At 42.5% G+C, this 27,233-nt stretch overlaps 1 protein-coding gene across 1 annotated transcript in view; it reads left to right on the forward strand.

The window, feature by feature from the left end:
• The window catches only part of DOCK1 (dedicator of cytokinesis 1), a 613,707-nt gene that overhangs the window by 559,691 nt on the left and 26,783 nt on the right, over positions 1-27,233 (forward strand). The window contains exons 43-48 of the mRNA XM_077455510.1: positions 2,667-2,751; positions 6,411-6,497; positions 7,195-7,371; positions 9,001-9,084; positions 11,262-11,399; positions 23,424-23,569. Coding sequence (XP_077311636.1) covers positions 2,667-2,751; positions 6,411-6,497; positions 7,195-7,371; positions 9,001-9,084; positions 11,262-11,399; positions 23,424-23,569 — 717 coding nt within the window. The remainder of the gene's footprint in view (positions 1-2,666; positions 2,752-6,410; positions 6,498-7,194; positions 7,372-9,000; positions 9,085-11,261; positions 11,400-23,423; positions 23,570-27,233) is intronic.

Genomic DNA, 27,233 nt, shown 5'->3' on the forward strand with positions numbered 1-27,233 from the left:
TGGCTACATGGATGAGCACAAGAAAAGTAAGTGTATGTAGATTTAATGGAAAGCTTTGATATTTTTGCAAACAAATGCATGAATGCTCTATTGGTGCATAGGGGAGCTGGAATTTAGGTGGGAAAGGTGTACAAAGGTGAACTTACCCTTTAACAGACTGCAGCCGGTGGAAAAGCCTAATGCCACATACACACGACCGGACTTTTTGACAGCAAAGGTCCAACGGAACAAATCCGTCGGACAATTCGAATGGTGCGTGGGCTCCATCGGACCTTTGCTGTCCAAAAATCCGACGGCCTTTAGAAATAGAACATGTTTTAAGTTTTCCCGCCAGAACTCCACCGGACCCAGTTCCTATCGGGAAACCTGTTCGTCTGTATGCTGGTGCGACAGACCAAAAATGACGCAAGGGCAGCTACAGCACCTGCCCATGAGAATGTTTCCAGTGCAATCCAATCCTGGTTCTTGGCTGCAGGGTACTGTACATCTCGCGCTCGCTGCAATAGGAAAAGCACATTTTCCTATTGCAGCGAGCGCCAGGCGACATTGTCCCTTAGGTCTGGTATGGCTTTTAAGGGGAACCCCTATGCCAGAAAAAAGGCATGGGGGTCCCCCTAAGGTCTATACCAGACCCTTATCCGAGCACGTAGCCCGGCCAGTCAGGAAAGGACGTGGAGACGAGTGAGCGCCCCCCGAACCATACCAGGCCGCATGCTCGCAACATGGGGGGTAGGCGCTTTGGTGAAGGGGGGTGCTCTGCGGGCCCCCCACCCCAAAGCACCTTGTCCCCATGTTGATGAGGACAAGAGCCTCTTCCCGCCAACCCTGGCCATTGCTTGTCGGGGTCTGTGGGCGGGGGGGCTTATCGGAATCCAGGAGCCCCCTTTAATAAGAAGGCCCCCAGATCCCCACCCTATGTGAATCAGTATGGGGTACATTGTACCCCTACCCATTCACCTGGGGGAAAGAAAGTCAATAAAAAAACACACTAGACAGGTTTTTAAAGTAGTTTATTAGGCAGCTCCAGGGGTCTCTTACGCCTTCGGTGGTCTCTTACGACTACTCTGCTCTCTCTGGCCTCTTCTCCCGGTCTCCAGCCTTCCCTCCCGTTCTTCAGTTATTCTCCCGCTCTCCGCTAACTTCTGCTCTTTTTCTGGTCTTTTGCTAGCGATGGCTCGGTTTTCTCCTTCGTCTTTTGCTTCTTCTTCTTCTTCTGTTCTTTCGATGTTGACACGATGCTCTCTCCCACTGCAATGCTGTGGACATGGATTCCGATAAGCCCCCCGCCCACAGACCCCGACAACCATCGGCCAAAGTTGTTGGGAAGAGGCCTTTGTCCTCATCAACATGTGGACAAGGTGCTTTGGGGTGGGGGACCCGCAGAGTGCCCCCCTTCCCCAAAGCACCCATCTGCCATGTTGAGGGCATGCAGCCTGGTACCTTTCAGGAGGGGGGTCGCTCGTTCGTCCCCACCCCTTTTCCTGACCGGCAGGGCTGCGTGCTTGGATAAGGGTCTGGTATGGACCTTGGGGGGACCCCCACTCCATATTTTCGGCGTAAGGGGTTCCCTTTAAAATCCATACCAGGCGACGGGGCTCGCAAGGTGTCAATCTCGCAGATAAAAGCAGCGAGATTGACTTCCTTTTCTAGTCCCGTCGTAACTCATCACGTTCAAAATGATCGGATTTCGTTTGAAAGTCCATTGTAACTCCGTCGAAAGTCCGTCGGGAAGACCGGCGGACCTAGTCTGCCAGGAAGTCCGGTCATGTGTGGGAAAGTCCATCGGAACTCCGTCGGATGTAGTCTGCTGGAAAGTCCGGTCATGTGTACACGGCATAAGAACAAAGTACATTATATATTGTATATAAAACCCCTGCACTTGGGGTACAAATGTGTGAAAATGAATCTTTGTATGAAAAACTCTAAACCATGTTTGAATACACCCAAAACAACATATAAAATGAATTAGGTGTGCTGTCCCCTTTTACGGTAAATGACAATAATGGTTTTAAAAAAAGTGCAAACTAATATATTTAAAAACGTGACCAATTAATATAGAACTCTCATGAACACATTTAGGTGCATTTCAATTTGTGCAAAATGCAACACAACGTAAAAATCTAAAAGTGCTTAATGCAATACTATAAAGTAACCAAACAATGAACAATAAAGGAACAATCTAAGAATCTCATATGATGAATTTCATTTTAAAGTCCAAACAGATGTCATTCATGAAACTGAATCTACCACAGACTCTTTACACCTACCTCAGTGTCTTCACCCACCAAATATTCCAACACACTAATTCCAACGCACACATTCCTGCAGAAATAACTGTGAATATAAGTGGGTGCTGAAGCGACCACTGGCTGGAACTGTGTCAAGTCAGAGTAAAAGAATGTCACCAGCACACCAAGGCTCTGCAGAGTGGGTAAAAAGCTTTAATCAGCAATCACATCGTTACAGCAGATTGCAAAGTTTTGGAGCCAGCAGGGCCCCTTAATCAGGCATGTGATGTCACATGCTTGATGAAGGGGTCCTGCATAGCTCTGAAACGCTGCAGAATTTACTTAACCTGCAATATCAGCTTTGTATGGCTGAGCCTTCTAAGGTTTACCATGTATACTGCTACACTAATAACTAACCTCTGTCTTGCATTTTTGCAGTTTTTACAGGGTGAATGAGGTTGTTCGATTCCAGTACTCCAGACCCATAAGGAAAGGAGAGAAAGATCCTGACAATGAATTTGCTGTAAGTATGCTGGAGCATTACTGATAGTCTACCAAATACATTATCTTATTTTTACAGGACACAGCATATTCATTCACCATGGGTTTTAGGTACATATCTTCAGGTAAATGGATACTGGCAGGCTTTTGAGTACACGCTCCTCTCCGGGGGTACCTGCCCTATTACCCTACCTTACCCCATGGGTCCTAGTGTTTTGCGGGTAATGGACTTCTTCACTTTTACGGAGAAATCAACTTCGCTTGTTTATTATTTGTTCAAATTCTTCAATCAACGCCTCACGTCGGTAAAACCTTGGGAGTTGTACCCAGACTCCACGATGTGGGGACAGCCTGTAATGTTGCTTTGGGCACTGGATTCTGCAAGGCTCCTGTAATGAGCCTTTTCATTATACTTCACAATGACAAGGTTGTCTTAAACTGGGTATATACATATCGAAATTCGTCCGGTTCAGCAGGAATCCATCTGTACTCCTCTCTGTTGAACAGAAGCTGATCGTTAGACCTGGCTTCTATGGAACGGTCCTGCTGGTGAACCAGCATTTTATCAGCTCAGCCATTGCAGCCAGTGCTGTGTTTTGACAAGGTAAAAGGGGAGGAGGGGGAGTTCCCGCTGTCAAAATAAAATGTACATTACTTGTTTGGATGCAGGAACCTGTAAGATTTTTGTTTTCGTTCAGCTTGCCAAAAAAAAACCTCAAAGTATATGCCCAGCTTTAAGCCCAAGACCATTCTTTCTTCCAAAGGTGGTTTCAGCATTCCATCTGATTGAGGTCATTGTTCTGCCACCCTTGTGCCCTGCTCCTAAGCTTTCAAGGGAATGCCATCAGACAAATTGATCCCCTATTTGTTTCCTCAGGCCCTCACAAGGTGCACCCTGCTTCAAAATCCATCATTGCAAGGTGGATAAGCAACTTATGCTCGGAAGCAAAAAACCTCCTCCTGCACTGTTGCACACCCACTCCACCGGATCTGTAGGAGTTTCCTGGGCTTTTTTCGGCACCAAGCCCCTGTAGCTCAACTGTGTAAGGCCACCACCTGGACTTGTATTCATACTTTCTCAAGTTCTGTGAATGCAGCTTTTGGCCATAAGATTCTTGCAGCATCACTCTGAACTTGGGTCCTTTGACCCCTGTTGTTTTTGTTTTGTTTTTTTGGGTCTGTTAGCACAGTTCCATTTGCCTAGTTGTTGCCCACCCTTCATGTTCATTGCTTGGGTACATCCCATGGTGTATGAAGATGTTGCTTGTGCCCTGTATTGGATGATTAAAGCGGAGTTCCACCCAAAAATGGAACTTCTGTTTTAAGTGATCCCCCTGACATGCCACATTTGGAATGTCATTTTTTTGGGGGGGGGGAGCGAATACCCTCTTTTTAAAGGCACCCAGCTCCCACTTGCTCCCAGGGCGCCGCGCCACTGGAACTTCACCTCTCCCCCTCCCTCCCTGCAATCTTCTGGGACACGACACAGGTCCTAGAAGATTACCCGGCCATTCACAGCGAGCGGCTTGTGTGTGCGCAGTGTGTGTATGGCTGTGAAGCCACAGCCGGGCACCCACAGTTACAATGCTAGCACGGCGGAGAGGAGCAGGGCTTCATTCGCCCGCATCGCCGGACTATGGGACAGGTGAGTGTTCGATTATTAAAAGTCAGCAGCTAAACTTTTTGTAGCTACTGACTTTTAAATAGGTGGAACTCTGCTTTAAGATAAAAGAAATGTTAACATGTGTAAATGACATACCTTGGAGTACAGTACAGGACACCAACCCTTTCCCTGGTTTACTCTGCTTGCTACAAAACTGAGGACTCGCGTGGGATAGGTCATAGGGGAAGCATTCCAGAGGGGCTTGTCCTCAAAAGTTTGCCAGTGTCCAATCACCTGAAGGTACACGCTATAATCCATGGTGTACGAATATATATTACCGGTGTCCTGTACTGTACATCAAGCTATGGAATTTACAGGCAAGTCAAAATTATTTTAATATTTATTTATTTATTTTAATTATTTTATTGGTCAAATAGAGCACATTAAGCAATGTGAGTATTCAGTCAGATACCAGCAGGTGAAACGCAATTTGCCTGAGATATATAAAATGACCATAATAAATTGAGGGTGAGGGGACAGCTGTCAAAAGTTGGTCCTGTCAATCTCTGTTATGTCAGCTAGATAGAAAGTCAGGGCAAATGTAGGCAATAGGGAAATTGGCAACAATAAAAGCCTTAGAGAAATTCAAAGCCTTCTCTTCTCTGTGCAAAACAAAAAATACCCTAAAGTGTATTTAAGAAACAAACAATAGAGAAACAAATGATAGCTTAGTTCAATTGTGTTTTATTTATTTATATATATATATATAAAATATGCACACACACTTTTTTTTTTTTTTGTATATCCTCATGATCTTACCAGCAAAGTTTCTTCTTGTGATAGCATACCAGCACTGTTCCTGTAGTGTGATGCCCCTCTACTGCATGTAGCCAAGAACTACAGGCCAACATACCAAGCGTGAGCTTCTCTACAGAAAGCTGTATTGCTATACCATTACAGTATCTGGCATATTTACTTCTTAAAGAATATATGTTGCCAAAAAAACTCGCAGAATATCCACCCTGGATAAGTCTGAGCCTAACTTGTAAAAACAATTCAAGATACTGTGTTAAACTAAGAAGTTGCTAAGAACACTAAATATAACTAGTTAATATTTTTCCTCTCTTGAAATCCAGTGTGCGGCAGCATTACAAAGGTATTGTCTGTGACTATATGTCTCCTTGGATAAGAATAGGGGAACTTCCAGTCTATACTGGGACCTGACCTTTTTACTTGTTTAGATTTCCACAAATGTGACTTAGCTCGTGTGACAAAACAGGTACTGTAGAAAAATGTAGGCTTGTCTGTGTTTTTTTTTTGTTTTTTACTGACCCAAAGACCTTTGACTAAATTATTTATTAGGAATGTACAATAATGCTTACCAGAGTTATTTAACCAGATATAATCTGTAGCTAAATGTTTGTGGACACTTGACTATCATATCTGTATAAACTTGCTGGGTATCCCATTCCAAAACTCTGGGCATTAATATGAAATCGTTGCTTATATAACATTCTCCAACAGGCTTTTTGCAAAATGTTGGGGAAAAGCTGTGGGAATTTGTGCCCATGTTGTATGAGATGACCTTCCTTGCACTCAGCATCTCAATTCATCCTAGCGTTGTTTAGTAGGGTTAAAGCGGAAGTAAACCCATCCATGAAACAGTCTCATTTCCGGCACATGCCGGAAATGTAACACTCACATTGTTTGTGTTCTCACTCAACCAAACTGTCAAACCGCCCAATGGCTGGTGTCATAACTGATCACATGTACAGCATCATGGCAGTTGTAGATTAGACAAAGGCAAAGATGGCAGCTTCCTTAAAAACGATAGGGGGGGGGGGGGTTACTTGCACTTCAATGTCAGAGCGCCACACCAAACTCATCAAACCATGTGTTTCTAGAAATTTTATTGTCTAAACTGCCTTTGTATGCTTTAGTGACAGTACCCTTCACTGGAAACACCTGAACTCAATGATTTGGATGAGTATCCTCATTCTTTCGACCATAGGAATAATAATGCTCATGCCTGCTACTGTAGTGTTAATAATAAACATGTATTTCTCTTGTAATTACAGAATATGTGGATTGAGAGAACAACTTTTTCAATAGCTTACAAGCTGCCAGGCATCTTGAGATGGTTTGAAGTGAAGGCTATGAATACGGTAATTACAAAGTGCATGACTGCTGGGGAAGGCACACATTCCTACATTTGAGACGGGCTGCTTGTTGCCTGTGGAACCAATAAGCACTGAGAATGACATGTTTCAGAAGTACCACCTCTATGTTTGCAGTTACTGAAAATGATGGAGAAGAGTGCAGAGAGTTGGCTATGATGGTTCAGCAGATTTTTTGTTCAGCTGAGAGATTCCATGACTTTGGAAAGGGAAAATAGTATTTTGATTAAAAATGGTCAGTACTTGGGTTAAATGGATTTATAGAAATATATTCACTTTTTATGGACCATCAAGGCAATCTCTCTCTGGCAAAACATTTGATCAGGAAGGTTTGAAATCCCAGTTTCTTGTTCCCCCTCTGGTGAGCTGTTCTATCTCCCTTCTCTGTAGACTTTGCATTGCAGGCTGTGCTGAACCAGTGAGGTTTGTGCCCATACTTAGACAATTTTTATCACCCTCAGTAAACACACTTTGTTATGGAGAAGAATTATGTTGTGCTTTCTTGATGGTGGAAGAGGATTCTGTGTCTGTAATCTGTCGAAGAAATTGTACTATGGAGAAATCAGTGCTGTATGATACTAGAAAGCTTGAAGCCAGAAATATTCTATCCAGTTTATCAATGCCCTATAGGTTTAAAATATACTGGGGAAGCTTGTGGTATAATGTCTTTTTTTTCTCATTCTAGATAGAGATAAGTCCACTGGAAAATGCAATTGAGACGATGCAACTCACGAATGAGAAGATTAATAATATGGTGCAGCAGCACATGAATGACCCCAATTTACCCATAAATCCTCTCTCCTTACTCCTGAATGGTATTGTGGACCCAGCAGTAATGGGGGGATTTGCAAATTATGAGAAGGTAATTCTTTACTTTTGTCGCAGTGTGTGTATATTCTTTCTCTCTGTCTCTCTACATGAGTGGGGTTTACTTAGACTAGAGTACCATAATCTGGAGCAGCTTTGCATGAATATCTCATGGACCTATACAAAGGTTTTCATGCACAGTAGCAACCCGAATAGCCCAGGTTTTAAATGCCAAACACAAATGAGTCACTAGCATATAAATCTATGCTGCGCTTAAAAGAGAAGTATGTTTTTTTGTTTTTTTTTGCTATTCATACTTACCTAGGTGGATGCTAATAATTAAAAATTATTATGAATAATTTAATAAAATTATTATAAAATTGCCAGCAAAAACATAGAAGTCTCAGAGGCAGCGGAGAGTGCATACAGCATACACATATGGATGTTAATATATCAATGCATCCATGTATGACAAGAAAATAGTAAAAAAAAAAATACCGGGGTCACCAAAGGGACCCGGGAGACCAGAAAAACCAACGGAGGCCATGTAAACAAATAGGGAAAGTACAATGTCAGGGTAATTGCAGAAAAATCTCAAAACTGAGGGGGAAGAGATAGAGGGCAAGTATAAAAGGAGCTAGGTCAGATGCCTCTAAAAAGCAGAAAAAAAAGGAGGCTTAAGAAAGGCGTAAATGCTAGATGCCTAGATGACACTGAAAGGAAGCATGATGAGGTGTAGAGAATAGAGAAAAGCACATTTTCTTGGCCAGGGCCCTCACAGTAGAGGGTCTTGGGAGTTCAACAGGGATGCTAGACCTCATGCAAATAGGCATCAGTATAGACATAATATTGCCACGGCCTCCTTGTGTTACAAAAGGTCTCCTATGTCCCTGAGTTAATTGACTTGGGAAAAACAAAGAGAATTTGAAGGCAGATTCACAGACCTCCAATACAAAGGGATGCACACCTTTGCCTCATTCAACAGCAGGATTGTAAGGGAGACCTTATATTGTTTTGATGGGTCGTTGAGGTGCAGCAGACATGCTGTGGGGTTCCCTACTAAATCATCATTTGTCAGGTGGCCACCTTTTGCCAAAACGGTCTAATTTTTGGACATTCCCAGAAAATGTGGAGCGCCGTGCCCCATTTGACCCCACACCACCAACACAAGTCTGGAGCTTGTGGAAACATATGGTGCAAGGTTGTAGGCACCCTGTACCTGCCACCTAGTCAGAACCTTATAGCTGGTCTCTTGGACCTTTGTGGCAATAGGGGACTACTGTGCAAAATGAAGAATTTTGTGAATCAGTAAATTGCATAGTGAGATCAGATTCCCACTTAGAGATGAAGGCAGGGGTGAAATCCATCGTTGGTTGTATCAAGGCAGCATAGATGGTAGAGAGGCTTGTGGTCAGTCACTTCCCACCTGTCACAAATGCTCTCCAGAATCACGTGCTCTTAAGTTTTGATGTTATACTGACTTTGCTTTCCTATATTACATGGTCAAAGGCAACAAGGTGAACTTTTAGACTATTAGAAATGAAAACCTTCCCCATTTCCTGTGTCCTGGATTCCTGTTAATTAGAAACAAATTAGATGGGTCCTTTTTATTTTTTCTAATTTATGTTATGAATACTAGGTACTGAGAAAATCCATATTTTAATGACCACCTCTATCTCTCTAGGCCTTCTTCAACGAGAAATACATGCAGGAACACCCAGAGGACCTTGAGAATATTGAAAAAGTAAAGGACCTGATTGCTTGGCAGGTAAAATTCCCCACGGTCACCTTGTGCAAGGACATACGGTACACAGACAGTGCACCATTTCTGTGTATCAGACTGATGAGCGTGCCTCATACATTTCAGTGGTGTTTATGTGCTCTACATATGTGTGGTCCAATTGCATTCCTGAGCTTGTTTCTGTTATCTATTTACTTCCCTTGTGACAGAACATTTTCATTCCTCTTCTCCTTGTCAATTTAGAAGGCAAATATTTCTGATTTAGTTGTCAGTTCAGGTGGCGTTTTCTTTCCACCTCTAACAACCAAATCTTTCCTGTTACATGAGAAATATTAAAGTGGTTGTAAAGGTATACATAAAAAAAATAAAAATAATAATAAATATGTTATACTTACCTGCTCTGTGCAATGGCCCCTAACCTCTTATGAGATCTCCTGCCAGCGCTGTCTGCTCCTTCTCTTCCTTCTGAGTGTCCTTGCTATCAGGGCACTCATGTGGCCTATAGACACAGGCAGCGTGGCTCAACCCTGCCCCCTGCTTACTCACAGGATTTGATTGACTGTAGCAGGAGCCAATGTTTCCCTCTGTTATCTTTGTGCATGTGAGATAGAGGGAGAGAGAGCAGCGCTGGTTTGGGATAAGGCACAAGTATTTAGGGGAAGGGGGTGCTGGCGGGAGCTGATCATGGATAGCTTTTTTTACCTTCATGCAAAGAATGCATTAAGGGGGAAAAAAAATAAAAAATCTCATGCCTATAGAACCACTTTAAATCTGTCATAGGACAGCATGCTCACTGTGTGTGTTGGGTAGATTGAGACCGTTCTTTCATTTATTTTTTTAAAGCTCCAGGCACATGAAGTACATACAGTATATGAGAGCTGTTTTATATGACAAAGCAGTTGTATATCTGGCTATGTGGTCCTGAGATTTACACAGCTCTATCCCACAGCATAGACTGTCTGGCACATCTCTCCTGCAGTTTCAGCATCATTCTTAAGGGTCTCATCCCTAGCACATGACTGGACAGTGAAAAGAGAAGCAGCATGCGCATGACTTCTTTTCTCTTTCACTCTGCTCTCTCCTCCCCTCAGCATTTTCCTTGCACTGTAGTTCACTTGATTGGCGTTTTGTACTGCTGCCTCTTCTTCCTCCTTCTCTGCAAGCTCTGCTGTACAAGACTATAAAATAGACTGCAAGAAGTTGATACCAAGTCTAAGGCAGGTGCTTTCACTGCTTTCAGAATATATTTATAATATATAAAATAAATTGATTGATGTAATAATGGTTACAGAGCTGCGTTATTTGTGCCGTTTTTACCTGTCTGGAGTACAACTATATAAATACACGTGGTTGCTGAATAATTGGAAATAGAAACTCATTTGTTCTTTTATTTTAATCTACTATACTTTTAAAGCGAGAAACTAAGTATTGCAATAAATGATTCAGTATGGCCACACCCAGAATAATTTATCATTACATTCAAACATTATCACAAATGGCAATAATCTTTGCAGGGGGTACTTTGTCTGAGTAGTGAGCTGTTACATTTCCTTGGTCTCTCTTTTTTCAGGGTAGAGCGTCCCTTTTACAGAAATGTATAATAATGTGCCAATCCAAACATTTATTTTTGAGGCACTCTTGAGTTTCACACACATGCAGATCTTTGCAGATAAAAATGTTGGGCAGCTTCTCTAAATCGATTTCTTATTTTTGGGTGGCATACGGGTTCTTTACTGCTTTCAGACACCACCAGTGAAATCATTCCCCACCTATGATATTATATTAACAGGCTGAAGTCTCTTCACCTGAGCTACGTGTGCATCTAGGGGTCTGATACGGGATTCCATTTACTTGTTTTCTATAGGAGAGCCTCCATTAGGATCTTTAGGAATACAATTTAATCCAGTTACAACAGTGACCTGGCTGAAAGGCCAAGCTCTAACTTGTGATGGCTGGCTATGCTGGGCATTGGGGATATGCTTACTGATTTTAGGAGAATGAAAAATGTCCCTGCTCCATTCTATAGAGGAGTCTGATTTATTTCTAACTATCCAGCACTGTGTTCTTATTTCTCTATTTAGTCTTTTAATTAAAGGTGTACTCCTGATTAACCACGATTTCCCCAGATTCTCCTGACACTATCTGAAAATTGTCCCTATCACTTGCTTTTTAATTATTTGATGGGTATTTTTTTTTGTGTTAAGGTCCCGTTCCTGGCAGAGGGAATACGCATTCATGGAGAAAAGGTAACCGAAGCTTTGCGGCCATTTCACGAGAGAATGGAGGTGTGTTTCAAGCAACTAAAAGAGAAGGTGGAGAAGCAGTATGGAGTTAGGACTCTGGTAGGTATCCAAAATTTTAAATACTACATATGTGCATCTTTGGGGTTGTGAAAGGTACTAAACTAATACTGCAGAGTTATATACTGCAATATTTAAATCATCAAGGGGGGGCAAGAGCTTAGTGGCAGCGCTGGAAGTGTTTCACATCCTGAATTGGGCAGAGAGTCATATTCTGCTTCTGACCACACACATTAGGGGTAGAAAGCAGACTTTTCCAGCAAAAAAGTTCTGGATCAGGGAGAGTAGGTTCTTAATCTGCAAGTTTTCCAACAAATCTGCCTATGAGGGGGAATGCCAAATGTTTATCTTTGTAGCTTTGTAGCAAGGGCAAAGAACCCTCATGTAGAATGATGGACACATTGGTGGCTTTGTGGGTTGACCACACCTCCCCCTAATAGATGTCAAAGGGATTCCATGATTCTGGTGACCCTGCAGGTCATGATACTTGATCAGGTCCAGCTGGTAGTTGATGCACCTTGACATCTACTGTGTCAAGAAGACTTATTGTCACAAGGACCCATTTTACCACCCTGCTTTGCAGCTGCTGGCTTTAACAAGTTTGACTGCCATTCACATTTTGCTTCATGCTTCCAAGGCCATGTCTTATAAGATTTAAGATGCATTTTACATGGTATGAGTCCCTAGGAGAATGCTCTCATTCTTTTTTCCTTTGCCTGTCTCCTGGCTTTTCTTAGGACAGGGTAGAAAAGCAGTTTGCCTTGGGCACAATTAAGGGCCTATTAAAAGTACAGCGACCGCACAGTTATACCACAGCGGTTTATGTTCAGCAGCTGTCCATTTCAGCTGCGGTGAGCCCAGCAGTAGGGCGAAGTGTGCTGCGCGATTCACCAATGTGATGTATTAACTTTATTTGAAGTGTACAAACGTAACACTTCATTCGTGTGACTGTACAGCAGCGCAATGCATTGCGTGGCTGTCCAGTCACATGTGATCCTGTCCAGTAGATCTCTGTGTCCTAGTGGTGACAGGTTTTTTACAGTGCAGTAGAACGCCGGTCACTGCATTAGTGTGAATTGGGCATATAGGTAAGGTGTTGGCATTGACAGTCTTATTTGTGCTCTGGCATTGCTACTACTTTTCCGTGGATAGCTGATGCCTTTCTGGGTGTCTGACTTATCTGTCAAGAGCAATGGCACAACCATCCACCCATCCCCACATGTCAGCGTGCTAGGTGTTATCTGGATTCCTTTCGGCCCCACATCCAATCACTTACCAGAGCTTGCCGCCTCAACCTCCGCAACATCTCTAAACTACGTCTCTTTCTAACCAATGAAACCACAAAGCTCCTGATTCACTCCCGGGTTATCTCTCGCCTTAACTACTGCAACTCGCTCCTCATTGGCTTTTAATGAGCTTCAGTCCATCATGAATGCTGCTGCCAGGCTCATCCATCTTACAAACCGCACAGTGTCTGCTACCCCTCCCTGCCAATCCCTCCATTGGCTGCCACTTGCCCAACAAATTAAATTCAAAATACTTACAAGTTACAAAGCCATCCACAACTCTGCCTCCAGCTACATCACTAGTCTAGTCTCAAAATACCAACCTAATTGCCCTCTTCGTTCCTCCCAAGACATCCTGCCCTCTAGCTCCCCTCATCACCTCCTCCCATATCCGCCTCCAGGACTTCTCCCGAGCCTTGCCCATTCTCTGAAATTGGCTACCCCAATCTGTCAGACTGTCTCCAAATGTATCTACTTTTAGGCGATTCTTGAAAACCTTCCTTTTCAGAGAAGCCTATCCTGCCTCCATCTAACAACTGCACTATTTTTTCTCCATTAGCTCATCCCCCACAGCTATTACCCTTTTGTATAACTTGACCCTCCCTCCTAGATTGTAAGCTCTAACGAGCGGATTCCCCCTTGTATCGAATTGTATTGTAATTGTGCTGTCTGCCCTAATGTTGTAAAGCGCTGCATAAACTGTCGGCGCTATATAAATCCTGTATAATAATAATAATAATAAAGTTTTGCAGGGGTCAGATGACTGTACATATACGGTTTTCATTTAAGATGGTTAGTCTGATTTGCCCACCATGTGGCATTGCTTTGGGGCATCCAGTTGTTGACGATCTAAAACTACATCTGTATTTTCCAATTGGAATAAAAAAAAAAATATATTTTTTTTAACTCAACAAAAAAAATTCTCTATTTTAATTGAAGGACACATCACTTGCTCCTCTGGCTTTTGCATGTGTATTTAAATAATTCATTTAGTTGCACTGATAAGTCATTTAACTGAGTTTGCTGCAGATTGTGGAGGGTTTTGCCACCAGCAAGGTCGCTTATCCTCTTCTTAGTTTTGCCTATTGTCTCACTTATACAGGTGGTACTACACTCATTAGGTGAAGATCTGAAAGCAGAGTTGTGTCCTCCAGTGAACACAAAGAATAGGATTTTAAAGTTCAAAAATTCCTACTTGCTAGCCATTTTTGGTGGGGACCTGAGTTCTGCTTTACAATGGAAAGTGGAGCACCAGGAATTCTGATTTACTAATGGCCAAATAATATACGATTGCTTCTCTGAAATGAAAATGCTTTCTATGATTCCATTTCCCCCTTCTATCCCCTGAAAGATGTAAATAGGGTGTTGGGATGTGCTGGCGCTTTATTTCTTCTAGTTATTAGCACTGATGGAGGAGCTTATTTAGACTGACAAGAGGGCAGGCTGGATGCATTCATAATGAAATTTAAGGTCCAGTAATGGCCCATTAACACCATGCCCAGCTCATCTGTCTTCTCTCGGCAGTTTATATTTATCGAGGTGTTGTTTTATTTTTAGTGATGATACAAGGCAGTATATGCTGAGCCATCTGCAGCCAAGAGCTGTGGCGGCTTCACCTTGCCAAGCTCCAATATTTGGGTTGGTGTCTGCAGTCACAGATGGGAGTTTTAATGAGCACAGCTGATTTTCTCTTGTTAATCGTGACCGCTATATGGATATGCCTCTCAGCCAACTGTCCCTGATTTCCTTGGTTTTAACGTTTTGTAACTGTCACTGTTTTGTCCTATCGCCTGTCCTGTAATGGCAAGTATGATTGTATTATTAATATTTTCATGTGTTTTAATGTAGTGTTTGTTGAAAGCCAACATCTAAAATGCTTATGCCCAATTGTTATAACAATGGCTGCCTAAAACTCTCTGGGTTTGGCATTTGTTCCTAGTAATTATTTCAAAGTGTTGTCAACTAACTATACTGTTTAAAGGAAACCTTCACTAAGGGCTGTTTTATGTACAGTATAGGGCAGGGATGGTGAACTTTGGCACCCCAGATGCTTTGGAACTACAGTTCTCATGATGTTTATTCACTTTGCAGTCTAGTTGAGCATCATGGGAAATGTAGTTCCAAAACATCTGGGTTGCCAAGGTTCGCCATCACTGGTATACGGTATAGAGATATGCAATGTGTGCGGATCAGATATGTGATGGAGAAGATGAGAAAGGTGGAAGGTGGTGCAGAGGGACGCACTTCAAATGAGGGTGAGAGGTAGCAGTGTAGGGATGTGCTGCAATTTGGAGATTGAGGTGGCAGTAGAGTGTTGTGCTGCAATGATGATGAGTTCAAAATGAAGGTAAAGGGATGCTCTGCGATTGGTGGAGGTGAGATGACAGTAGAGGAATGCACTACAATTGGGGAGGTGGCAGTGGAGGAATGAAATGGTAGCGGGGGGGGGGGGATGTGTTGAGGGGATGCCATACAATAAGGCAGATATTTTTGCAGTAGATGGATGCATTGCTATTAGGTGGTGGGGAGGATGGAGGGGGGTGAGGTGGCAGTGGAGGCATGCGCTGGGATGGTAGTGGAGTGTGGTTAGGGAAGAAGGGGGGCTGTGAGAAGATGCGATGGGGGTTGGGATTCGGCAGGGCCAAGGAGGAATGTACCACTACTGGGGCCTGCCACAATACTAAAATAATAGAATACTTGCAAGTAGGGATGGCTGAACAGTTCGCGGTGAATTTCGGCTGTTCGCGGTCCGCCCAATCGGACTATTGCCGCTGTTCGCCCGGCGGACTTCCGTGTTTTTACTGTGTAAAAGAACTTTGACCTATGATGACACATCCATCATGTGGTACAGGACAGCCAATTGAGACATTACAGCACATGGACACTTGGACATTCCCCCTAACTTATAAATAGACCCGATCCGGCGGCCATTTTACATTCTTTCTTCTGTCACTATAGGGAGAGGTTGCTGTGTGGAGCAGGGAGAGACTGCAGTGACCCAAATCGCTAGCTATTAGCTCCACAAAAGTTCTTTTAAGGACTGGTATGGTATAGGTGTTAGGTGTAGTTCAGGATATAGGTTTGAGGCACTGCTATTCAAGTCATTGTTGCTGCAGATTGTCTTTTGTCAGGGCTGAGAGAGGGACAGGACGCTGTGTGCAGCAGGGACAGTCAGTTTAATCATTAGCTGTTACTATTAGGTCCACAAAAGTCTTTTTCAGGACTGGTATGGTAAAGTAGAACAGGATATAGTTTTGAGTGCTATTCAAGTTCTTGTTGCAGGAGCCTGTGTTTTGTCAGTTTAAATAGGGACAGGCAGGAAGCTGTGTGCGGCAGTGAGGGACAGTCAGTTTAATCAGTAGCTGTTACTATTAGGTCCACAAAGGTTCTTTTCAGGACTGGTATGGTAATAGGCTTGTACAAGTATAATATTCTTTCTTCCAAATATATAAATAATATTATACCTGACTGCTACCCAATTCTGCAGCAGTCCTTTATGAGTATAGGGACTGAGGTACAGTCTACTAAGCACAACCTACTATTTGCACAAAGGTCCTTCTATGGACTGGTAAGGTATAGCGTACTACAGTATATAGGGTTTAGTGACGTACAGTCTGCTAATCCTTAAGGACTGGTATAGGTCCACAATATATAGGGTTGAGGTGCACTACTGCTGACTGCTGCCCTATTCTGCAGCAGTTCTTTATCGGTATAGGGACTGAGGTACAGTCTGCTAATCACAACCTACTATTTGCACAAAGGTGCTTCTAAGGACTGGTAAGGTATAGCGTACTACAGTATATAGGGTTGAGTGAGGTACAGTCTGCTAATCCTTAAGGACTGGTATAGGTCCACAATATATAGGGTTGAGGTGCACGACTGCTGCCCTATTCTGCAGCAGTTCTTTATCAGTATAGGGACTGAGGTACAGTCTGCTAATCACAACCTACTAGTTCCACAAAGGTCCTTATAAGGACTGGTAAGGTATAGTGTACTACAGTATATAGGGTTGAGTGAGGTACAGTCTGCTAATCACAACCTAAAAAGCACACCGTACTATATGCCCGTACCCTCCTGTTTGAAGAGGTTGAGCGGTGTCATATTTTTGGGGCCCAGCAGCAAGTTGCTGGTATCAGTGCTGCTGTTAGTGCTCTCTATCTCGGTGCAGGTGTCAGTGCTCTTCTTTGCCTACCCTGACCTTCCCTCGCCTCCATTGTCTCAAGAGTCCTGAATTGTCAGAATTTCACATATAAAAAAAGAATGCTTGTAGTTGTCGATCCCAGATTCACCTCATACATGTGTTATGTCACGGTGCTGGTGTCAGATCACTCTATCACGGTGCAGGTGTCAGTGCTGTATATCACGGTGCTGGTTCTGGTGATCATCTCCTGCACCCTCTTCTTTGCCTACCCTGACCTTCCCTCGCCTCCATTGTCTGAAGAATCCTGAATTGTCAGAATTTCACATATTAAAAAAAGAATGCTTGTAGTTGTCGATCCCAGATTCACCTCATACATGTGTTATGTCATTGGCCATGTGGTGGGACTATGTTTGCACAGCTAGTAATTATTTTGTGGCTGCAAATTTGACCTGTAGGTTGGCAAAGTTCGCCTCCCATTGAAGTCAATGGGGCCCGCCGCGAACGTTATGGTTCGCGAACTATCGGCCGCGTTTGCGAAACGTCCTGTCGAAAGTTCGTCCATCACTACTTGCAAGCTGCTATGTCACCAAAATAATATAAGCGATAATGATGAGGGCCATGCACAGCTCCCTCTGTTGTGTAAACATGCTGCCCTTCAGCTCTCCACTCTCCAAGCTCCTTGCCAGTCTGTGGATGCAGAACGATAAGATTTCTCAGTAATAATGTCAGCTGCCTGAAATCTTTCCTCCCATGCAGCCATCTCCACCTTGGCCTGCTCTGAGGGGTTCCTGCTGGGGTGGCTAAGAACATTTGGGGATGTGAGCTTGGTAGAAATATGGAGATTTTTCACAGTAGAAAATGAGGGGGAAGCAAGAGCACCGAAGTCAGAATTTCCCACTTGCAAAATGGAAATCCTAATTTTACATTATTAAGGATGAGAGCATGTCAAAGTTGTAATTGTGGAACTCCCTCTAGTAGGGTGACAATGCTTACCCACTGCCTTTAAAAGCAGCAGGGGTGTTGTCACACTCTGGTTGTAGGACTGCAAGCTGTCATGTTGATGCAGTAGTCTATAGGCCGGGGACATTTATCAGCCATCACTCTGCACCTACTGAAGGAGGGAACCAAGAAGGGTTGCTTGGTCTTGAAGTCCAGGAACGCAGGAGTGACATAACTGAAAGTGACACATGCTGCTCCTTCAGGTCCACAAATGAGCTTTGCTGTGTAATGTGCACAGCTAAAGGAAGTGATCACATGCAGTGGTGTACAGGGGGGATGCGGGGGGTGGCGGTCTGCTCCGGGTGCCACACATTGGGGGGGTGTCGGGCACTGCCCAGGGGCCCCCAGGTGCTTGTAGGGCCCCTGCACATTCCCTGTCATCGCAGCTTTGTAAAAAGTTGATTGGGTCAGCACAGAGCCCAGTGGTGTAGGGGAGGCTGTCTGTAACACTCCCCTGTCATTTCAAGTTAGGCTGTTGCTCAGGGATGTTCACGATCTCCCGAAGCAGATAGTGGGCGGGGTCAGAGTTTGGCTGCCTCTTCCACTCCTCCCACAGCTAAAGAAAGAGGAGGAAAGAACACAGGAGCCGGGGAATCTCCATCACCTGCCATGCTGTAAGTGACTGAGCACACTGTCACTACATGCAGACCTAACCTGGCTCTATATCACCCTAACCTGGCTCTATATCACCCTAACCTGCCAGTATACTACCCTAAAGTAACTTGATGTTGATGTGCGGTGCCTGCCAGCATGGGGGGTGGGTGCCAGATATAGGACCCGCCCCAGGTGCCAAATGCTCTAGGTACGCCCCTGATCACATGATTATTGTTGGTGGTTTCAGAGGTACTTAGATTATGTATGAAAAGTATTAAAATCTGTACTCGGATTCCTAAATAGGCACAGGGTAACAACCTTTGTTTTTACATGTTTTCCTTCACATCTACTTTAAACCACATCCTACGTTCTCGTTGCCCCATAGTTCTTTTTGAAAATGACATTCTTTGGGGTTTTCTGCAGCCACCAATTAGGCTTTGAAGTGTTGATTCTGGATGTTATCCTAGCCTGTTCTCATTTTAAACATTAATAGAACACCAGCATCTTACCTACACATGTCTGATGTTATCTTAATAATGTTTTTCTAATCCCGGCTTCACAAAGGCCTGCCAGGATGATGGAGTGTTACTATTGCTCACGGCTCGCGCTGTATCAATTAATCAGGAGTTGACAGTATGAAATCATACACAGTTCAACCGCTGAATAGATCTCATTTTGTATCATAGCGTCACAAAACAGACGGCTTGTTGAGATCATATTCTGAAATAGGTTATTGTATTGTATTTTCCTTCTTGTTAGCTGCTGGTCGTGTTGAAACTTTTGACATTATCATATGTAAAATATCTTCTGACTAACGTCTCCTATTTACAGTGCCTTGCAAAATTATTCACTCTGCTTGGCATTTTTCATGTTTTGTTGCCTCATAACCTGGAATTAACATGGATTGTTTGAGGATTTGCATCATTTAATTTACAGAACATGCCCACAACTTTGAAGATTTTTTTTTTTTTTTTAAATTGTGAAGCAAACAACAAATATGACAAAATAACAGAAAAAGTCAGTGTGCATAACTATTCACCCCCCCTAAAGTCAATACTTTGTAGGGCCACCTTTTGCGGCTATCACAGCTCCAAGTCGCTTTGGATAAGTCTCTATGAGCTTGCCACATCTTACCACTGGGGTTTTTTCCCATTCATCCTTGTAAAACTGCTCCAGCTCCATCAAGTTGGATGGTTTGCGCTTGTGAACAACAATCTTTAAGTCTGACCACATATTTTCTATTGGATTGAGGTCTGGGCTTTGATTAGGCCATTCCAACACATTTACATGTTTCCCCTTAAACCACTCAAATGTAGCTTTAGCAGTGTGTTTGGGGTCATTGTCCTGCTGGAAGGTGAACCTCCATCCTAGCCTCAAATCACACACAGCGTGGTACAGGTTTTGCTCAAGTATATCCCTGTATTTAGCACCATCCGTTCCCTCAACTCTGACCAGTTTCCCAGTCCCGACTGCTGAAAAACATCCCCACAGCATGATGCTACCACCACCATGTTTCACTGTGGGGATGGTGTTCTTTGGGTGATGTGATGTGTTGGGTTTGTTGGGTTTGCGCCAGACATAGCATTTTCTTTGATGGTCAAAAAGTTCAATTTTATTCTCATCAGCCCAGAGCACCTTCCTCCATACATTTTGGGAGTCTCCCACATGTCTCTTTGCAAACTCAAAATGTGCCATTTTGTTTTTTGCTGAAAGTAATGGCTTTCTTCTGGCCACTCTGCCATAAAGCCCAACTCTATGGATCGTACGGCTTATTGTCGTCCTATGTACAGATACTCCAGTCTCTGCTGTGGAACTCTGCAGCTCCTCCAGGGTTACCTTAGGTCTCTGTGCTGCCTCTCTGATTAATGCCTTTCTTGCCCGGTCCGTGAGTTTTGGTGTGAGGCCGTCTCTTGGCAGGTTTGCTGTTGTGCCATGTTCTTTCCATTTGGTTATGATAGAGTTGATGGTGCTCCTAGGGATCATCAAAGATTTGCATATTTTTTTTTTATAACCCAAACCTGACTTGTACTTCTGAACAACATTGTCCCTTACTTGTTTGGAGAGTTCCTTGGTCTTCATGCCAGTGTTTGGTTAGTGGTGACTCTTGCTTAGGCGTTGCATCCTCTGGGGTCTTTCAAAAAGGCGTGTATATGTAATGAGAGATCATGTGACCCTTAGATTGTACACAGGTGGGCATCATTTCACTAATTATGTGACTTCTGAAGGTAATTGGTTGCACCAGAGCTTTTTATGGGCTTCATAACAAAGGGGGCGAATACATACGCACATGCCAATTATTAATTTTTAATTTGTGAAAAATAGTTTTATGTATACATTTTTCTAATTTTACTTCACCAACTTAGGCTATTGTGTTCTGATCCATCACATATAATTCAAATTTAAAAAAAAATTTAACTAAAGGCTGTAATGTAACAAAATAGGTAAAAAGCCAAGGGGGGTGAATACTTTTGCAAGGCACTGTAGCAAGTGATGATATCACAACCCTAGAAACATTTGTAATGGAAATGTGTGATCTCACTTGAGTGAAATTACATTGTATAATTAAAGCACAAATTCAGCCAGTATCATTTTTTGTAGTGTAGAGTTAGAACCCCGATCAGTTTTTACTGCTATCCCGGATTTCATGGTGGTATCTGTTTTCTCAGACAGAAAGTGGGAAAAGTCTGTAACCGAGACACAAACATCAATAAATAACTGACAGGGTTCTAACTATCCCTTCTCTACTAAATAAAAAAACAAAGCATCTTGTATATACCTTTCTGTACACCGATCAGTTATAACATTCTGATCACTGACAGGTAAAATGAACACCATTATCTCATTACATTGGCATCAGAATGTGGGTTGGATATATTAGTTGGAAAGTGAACATGTTATCCATGAGCTTGATGCATTAAAAGTAGAAAAAAATGGGCATCGCAGTTTGTTGTGTATGGAGCTGTATAGCCACAGACCAGTCAGGTTGCCCATGCTGAATCGTGTCCACAGCCAAAAGCACCTACAATGGACACATGATCATCAGAACTGGAGCACGGAGCAATAGAAGAAGGTGGCCTGGTTTGATGAATCGCGTTTTATTTTACATCATGTTGATGGGAGAGTGTGTATGTGTGTGTTGCTTACCTGGGGAAGAGATGGCGCCAAGGTGCAGTATGGGAACCAGCTAAGGCAGTGTGGTGCTTTGGCCAATGTTTTGATGGCAAACATGGGGTCCTGCCATTCATCGTGTGACTGTTGCTTGACATGTACCATCCACCTATACATTGTTGCTGACCAAGTACACCCATTCATGGAAACGGGTATTTTCCGATTGAAAGTGGACTCTTTCAACAGGATAATGGGCCCTGCCACACTGCAAAAATGTTTCAAGAATGGTTTGAGGAACAAGATGTTTGAGTTGTTGACTTTGCCTTCAAATTCTCCAGATCTCAGTCCAATTGAGCATCTGTGGGATGTGCTAGAAAAGGAAGTCTGATCCATGGAGGCCCCACCTCACAACTTACAGGACTTATGACGGCTTGGTGCCAGATACTACTACAGCATACCTTCAGAGGTCTAGTGAAGTCCATACCGCCACAGGTTAGGGTGGTTTGGGCGACAAAAGGGGAATGCACTTAGTATTAGGTGGGTGGTCATAATGTTATGGCTGGTCAATGTATATAATTGCAGCCCCTTTCTGTAATTCACTATTGGACCTTCAATACAAGACACCTGTGGGTGCCTACATTCCACAAGGTTTGCAGTTAGATATGTTTTAATTTATAGCTTAAAGGATAAGTTCACTTAAAAAAAAAAGATAAATGTACAATTCTTTTTGTAAAAAAAAAAGTGCTATTATTTTATTTATTAATTTTTTATCCTGGAAAGCATTGCACCAGCAATCAGGAGATCGCTGGTGCCACGCAGGTGTCCCGCAGACTGTTGGTGCAAGCTGTCTGATTGTACATCGTATGGACATGCCATTTTACACTGACAGGAAGAATCCATGAACTACCACTGTTCTCAACAGCGCCGTGGTAGTTCATTGAGGACTACAAGCTGAGAGCCACAAAGGATGTCGGTACTTGTAGTTCGTTCATCCACAGAATTCAGTAAATGGATGATGCGGTTGTATGGGCGGAGCTACGCACTGCCACGTTCTTTACAAAAAGTGGCAGCTGGTACAGGGAACTTCTCCCTGTACTGCTGCCACACAAAGGCGGTTACCAAGCCACTCTAGGAGTGGAAACATGTTACATGTTCCACCTAAAAATGGGTGAATTATATAACATGATCCTGAAGGTGAACTTATCCTTTAATTCCAGGCAAAAACATAACTTGGGCATTAGCTAGGTACCAATAATGGCCCTCTAATGATGTATGCCCCACAGATAGCTGCTGCTTCGTTATGAAAACTGTTGCTCGCGAGTGGAGATTGTGACATTTATATGCCTTTTGTTCAATCACAGAACTCCTTATATTCTTAATGTAGTATTAAAACCTCAGAGTCTTACTTCCCCCAGTAAACTTTGTGTTTAAACCTCTCAACCTAGCTTTTGCAGTTTACAGCTTTCAAAGCTGCTGGCTCCTGTTCTCTCGGTGCTGCTTTCCTGAACGTCTGGTCTCCACAAGAAAGAGTTAATAGTGGACAGTCCAGTCTGGATCCCTCTGTTAGCTTGGGAGGAGGAGGGAAGAGCAGGGGAGTCACTTGCCATCCTAGGCTATGGCAATTGATTCACACAGTGTAGGAAGGCAGGACTCTAGTCCGTGCATGCAAGGGTGTCTCTACAAGAGAAAGGAGCCACCCTGACACAGGAACCCTGGGGCAGCACTCATGGCACCAATATAAACTGGAACACAGGCCAGGATAAAAAAAAAGAAGAAACTGCATGCTCCGTAAGTGATTAAATCAGCTGATGAATGTGATTAAAAAAACCTGAGTGTTTAATACCACTTTAATAGGAGCCATGTTATCGGTAGACGTGCACTTTGATTCAATTAGGGAAACTCGGATTGACTCATTAATTTGTCTTGTTTTTTTTTCAGTTATGCAGTAATGATGAGAGGAGGGGGAATAGGCCCAGATCTATGGTTAGATCTTTTACTATGCCATCATCATCCAGACCTTTATCAGTGGTGTCCGTCTCCTCTGTGTCATCGGACAGTACGCCTTCAAGACCAGGTTCTGATGGGTATGTAGCCTTATACTGTTGGCTTATTTTATAGTTGCAGTAATATAGGGGGAGATTTACTAAGACCGATGCACGCAGAATCCGGTGCAGCTGTGCTTAATAACCAATCAGCTTCTAATTTGTGTTGTCAAAGCTTAATTGAACAAGTTAGAAGCTGATTGGTTACTATGCACCTCCTCACCAGATTCTGAGTGCTCTAGTTTTAGTAAATCTTCCCCGTGGTGTCATTCTCATTTATAATTGAAGCGCAAAAAAAAATTGTGTTTTTTTATTTTTTTTAAAGAACTGCTCTGTGTATTTTTTTTAATTATAATTGTAGAAGAATACCTCTAAACACTATTTTGCATCCCAACAGACCACATCACATAGTTTTATATCATTTTGGGAAAACTTTTCTGTGAAAAATAAATGTACTGTTTACAAGCTTCCCTGATTCTAACACTAAGAAATGCAGTATGTAGAAGAATTCAGAGAACAAGGACCCTAGTGCCCCCCCTATTAACATGTCATGGGTAGGAAATAAAATAAAAAAGCGGTGCATTGGGTGATTCAATATTTGAGCATGATGTAGTAGAGGACGGGGAGGGGGGGCATAGGTAGGATCTTTCTGACTGTCAGGTCCCTGAAACTACATACATTTTTTTTCTCCATTACATTGAAATGTATTTGGTTGTATTTCGTGATCTTCTAAGCTGAGAGGAGCTGTTGACTTCTACTTCATTAGACTTGAGTGGTTCTATAAAAGGAAATGACCTTCAGGAAATATGTATCCTCGGGAGTTATTGTAGCTTGGAGGTAATACTGTCACATTATATTTCTTTGTCCTTACATACTTGATGTTCACTATTGTATTTTTGCACAAATGAGTAAATGCTCCCTCTAGTGGTCACCTGTATATGAGAAAATGTGATAGCATCCTTGGTGTATGACTGTGGGGATAAGCACAGCGTATTACTTTTAGTCGGGTCAGAACAGAACTATAAATTTGCACTGTGTGTGAAGTTTGCAGTTCACTATGTTCAAAGCATAATGCAGAGCCTGCATATGTAATGTGCAAATAAGATGCTCTTATTTGCATGAATTATACAGAAAAAACATGAAATGTAAAGTATATGTAAATACTCACCTTGTAAAACAACCCATGCAGGTAAAATAATAAAAATATAAAAAAATTGTGTATAGATAGAAAGAAAAATTATTTTTTATAACCGATCATATATCCTCTGTTCTTAGCTGCATAAGAGGTGGGGGAGGATATCTTCCCAGTGAATGGCTGTGCAGATGGCTCTTCTCACCTTATCATTGTAGCAGAGCAGGTTCCAGCACAGCCAGAAAACTGACCATGCTGTGCTTCACAACCGGTTTCCTACTGCGCATGTGCAAAGTGTGTTGCACTTTGTGAATGGGCCGCAGTCTTCTGGGACCTGTGAAGTCGCCCAGAATGCTGCAGGGGGAGGGGTTGAACTTCCAGTTCCACTTTCGGGAAGTGGGAGTCAAAACCAGGTACCCCTCCTCCCCAAAAGATGGCAGGGGAGAGCAGGGGGGCAAGAGAAGTGGAGCTTTCCCTTTTTTGGGTGGAGCTACGCTTTATTTGAACAAGCTGAAGTTGGAAGCTCATTGGCTACCATGCACAGCTGTACCACATTTTGCACTCTAGTTTTAGTAAGTCAACCCCAATGTGGCGCTTCAAAAAAAGGAGAACAAAAAAATATATACAGTAAATGGTGCAATGCATTAAAAGGTACATTGCACTTCCCCATGCTGGACCTCACACAGACACTGGCCTGCAAGGTAAAACACCATGTGTTACCATTCAAGCTAGTGTGAGCGAGCCCTTAGTCACCAGGACAAAAACCTGACAAATGTTATAAAACATAAAAAGAAATTTGTAAATCTAAAGACGTGATAAAAAATTTTTAATTATTATAATAAAAAAAAATACACACACACACACGTGAGGACACCCCTCACATTTTTGTAAATATTTTATTATATCTATTGATGTGACAACACTGAAGAAATGACACTTTGCTGCAATGTAAAGTAGTGAGTGTACAGCTTTTATAACAGTGTAAATTTGCTGTCCCCTGAAAATAACTCAACACACAGCCATTAATGTCTAAACCGCTGGTAACAAAAGTGTGTACACCCCTAAGTGAAAATGTCCAAATTGGGCCCATTTAGCCATTTTCCCTCTTCCGTGTTATTATATTTACAAAAATGTGAGGGGTGTACTCACTTTTGTAAGATAGTGTGTGTGTGTGTATGTATATATCTGTATACACACACAGTTGTGCTCATAAGTTTACATACCCTGGCAGAATTTATGATTTATTGTCCATATTTCAGAGAATATGAATGATGAAACAAAAACCTCTTTCACTCATGGTTCATGTTTCGCTGAAGCCATTTATTATCAATCAACTGTATTTACTCTTTTTAAATCATAATCACAACGGAAACTACCTAAATGACCCTGATCAAAAATGTACTTACCCCAGTTCTTAATACCGTGTATTGCCCCCTTTAACATCGATGACAGCTTGAAGTCTTTTGTGGATGAGGCTCTTTATCTTCTCAGATGGTAAAGCCTCCAGTGACTTTCTGCTGGCGACTCGACCATGCAGCCCATCTGTCTTCAAGTGCCTCCTTATTTTGCATCTTGAAACAGCCACACCACATGTTTTCAGAGTCCTGTATATCACCTGAAGTTATTTGTGGCTTTTTCTTTGCATCCCGAACAACTTTCCTGGCAGTTGTGGCTGAAATTTTAGTTTGTCTCCTTGACCGTGATTTGTTATAAATAGAACTCCTCATTTTACATTTCTTTGAACATTGCTGATTGGCATTCTCAATTCCTTGGATATTTTTTTTTATATCCCTTTCCTGTTTTATACGGTTCAACTACCTTTTCCCGCAGATCTTTTGACAATTCTATTGCTTTCCCCATGACTCACAATCCAGAAATGTCAGTGCAACACTGGATGAAAGATGCAAGGGTCTGTCAGGAGACCAGAAACTCATCGATCTTTTAGACACACAAGCAAACAGATCACAGGTGAGGATGGTTACCTTTAATAGCCATTCAAACCCTTTGTGTCAACTTGTGTGCATGTTATCAGGCCAAATCACCAGGGTATGTAAATTTTTGATCAGGGTCACTTGGGTAGTTTCTGTTGTCATTATGATTTAAAAAGAGTAAACACAGTTGATTGATAAAAAATGGCTTCAGCCAAACACTAACCATGAGTGAAAGAAAAGTTTTTGTGTTATCATTCATATTCTCTGAAAAATGGCCAAGAAATCATAAATTATGCCAGGGTGTGTAAACTTATGAGCACAACTGTGTATGTGTGTGTGTATATATATATATATATATATATATATATATATATATATGTGTATATATTTCACACATTCACTCGTTTAGGTGTTTTAAATGGACATATTTGGTGAGCATATTTTGTTTTCATGATGAAAACAACCTACAAACAACCTTTTCATACCCAGCTATGCTTGTTTTCAGTTATTTTCACAGCACAATCACCATCTGATCCCTCGATTTATTGCTTACATCCTCTGGGATTGCTAGAAAGCATATGGTTTCAATACGTATAAGCCGTTCTGTTTTGTTTATTCTCCTTTAAGTATGGTACACTGATAG

The sequence above is a fragment of the Lithobates pipiens genome, unplaced genomic scaffold (assembly GCF_037356315.1).
Source record: "Lithobates pipiens isolate NorthernLeopardFrog02 unplaced genomic scaffold, aLitPip1_a1.2 Scaffold_25, whole genome shotgun sequence".
Taxonomy (NCBI): Eukaryota; Metazoa; Chordata; class Amphibia; order Anura; family Ranidae; genus Lithobates; species Lithobates pipiens.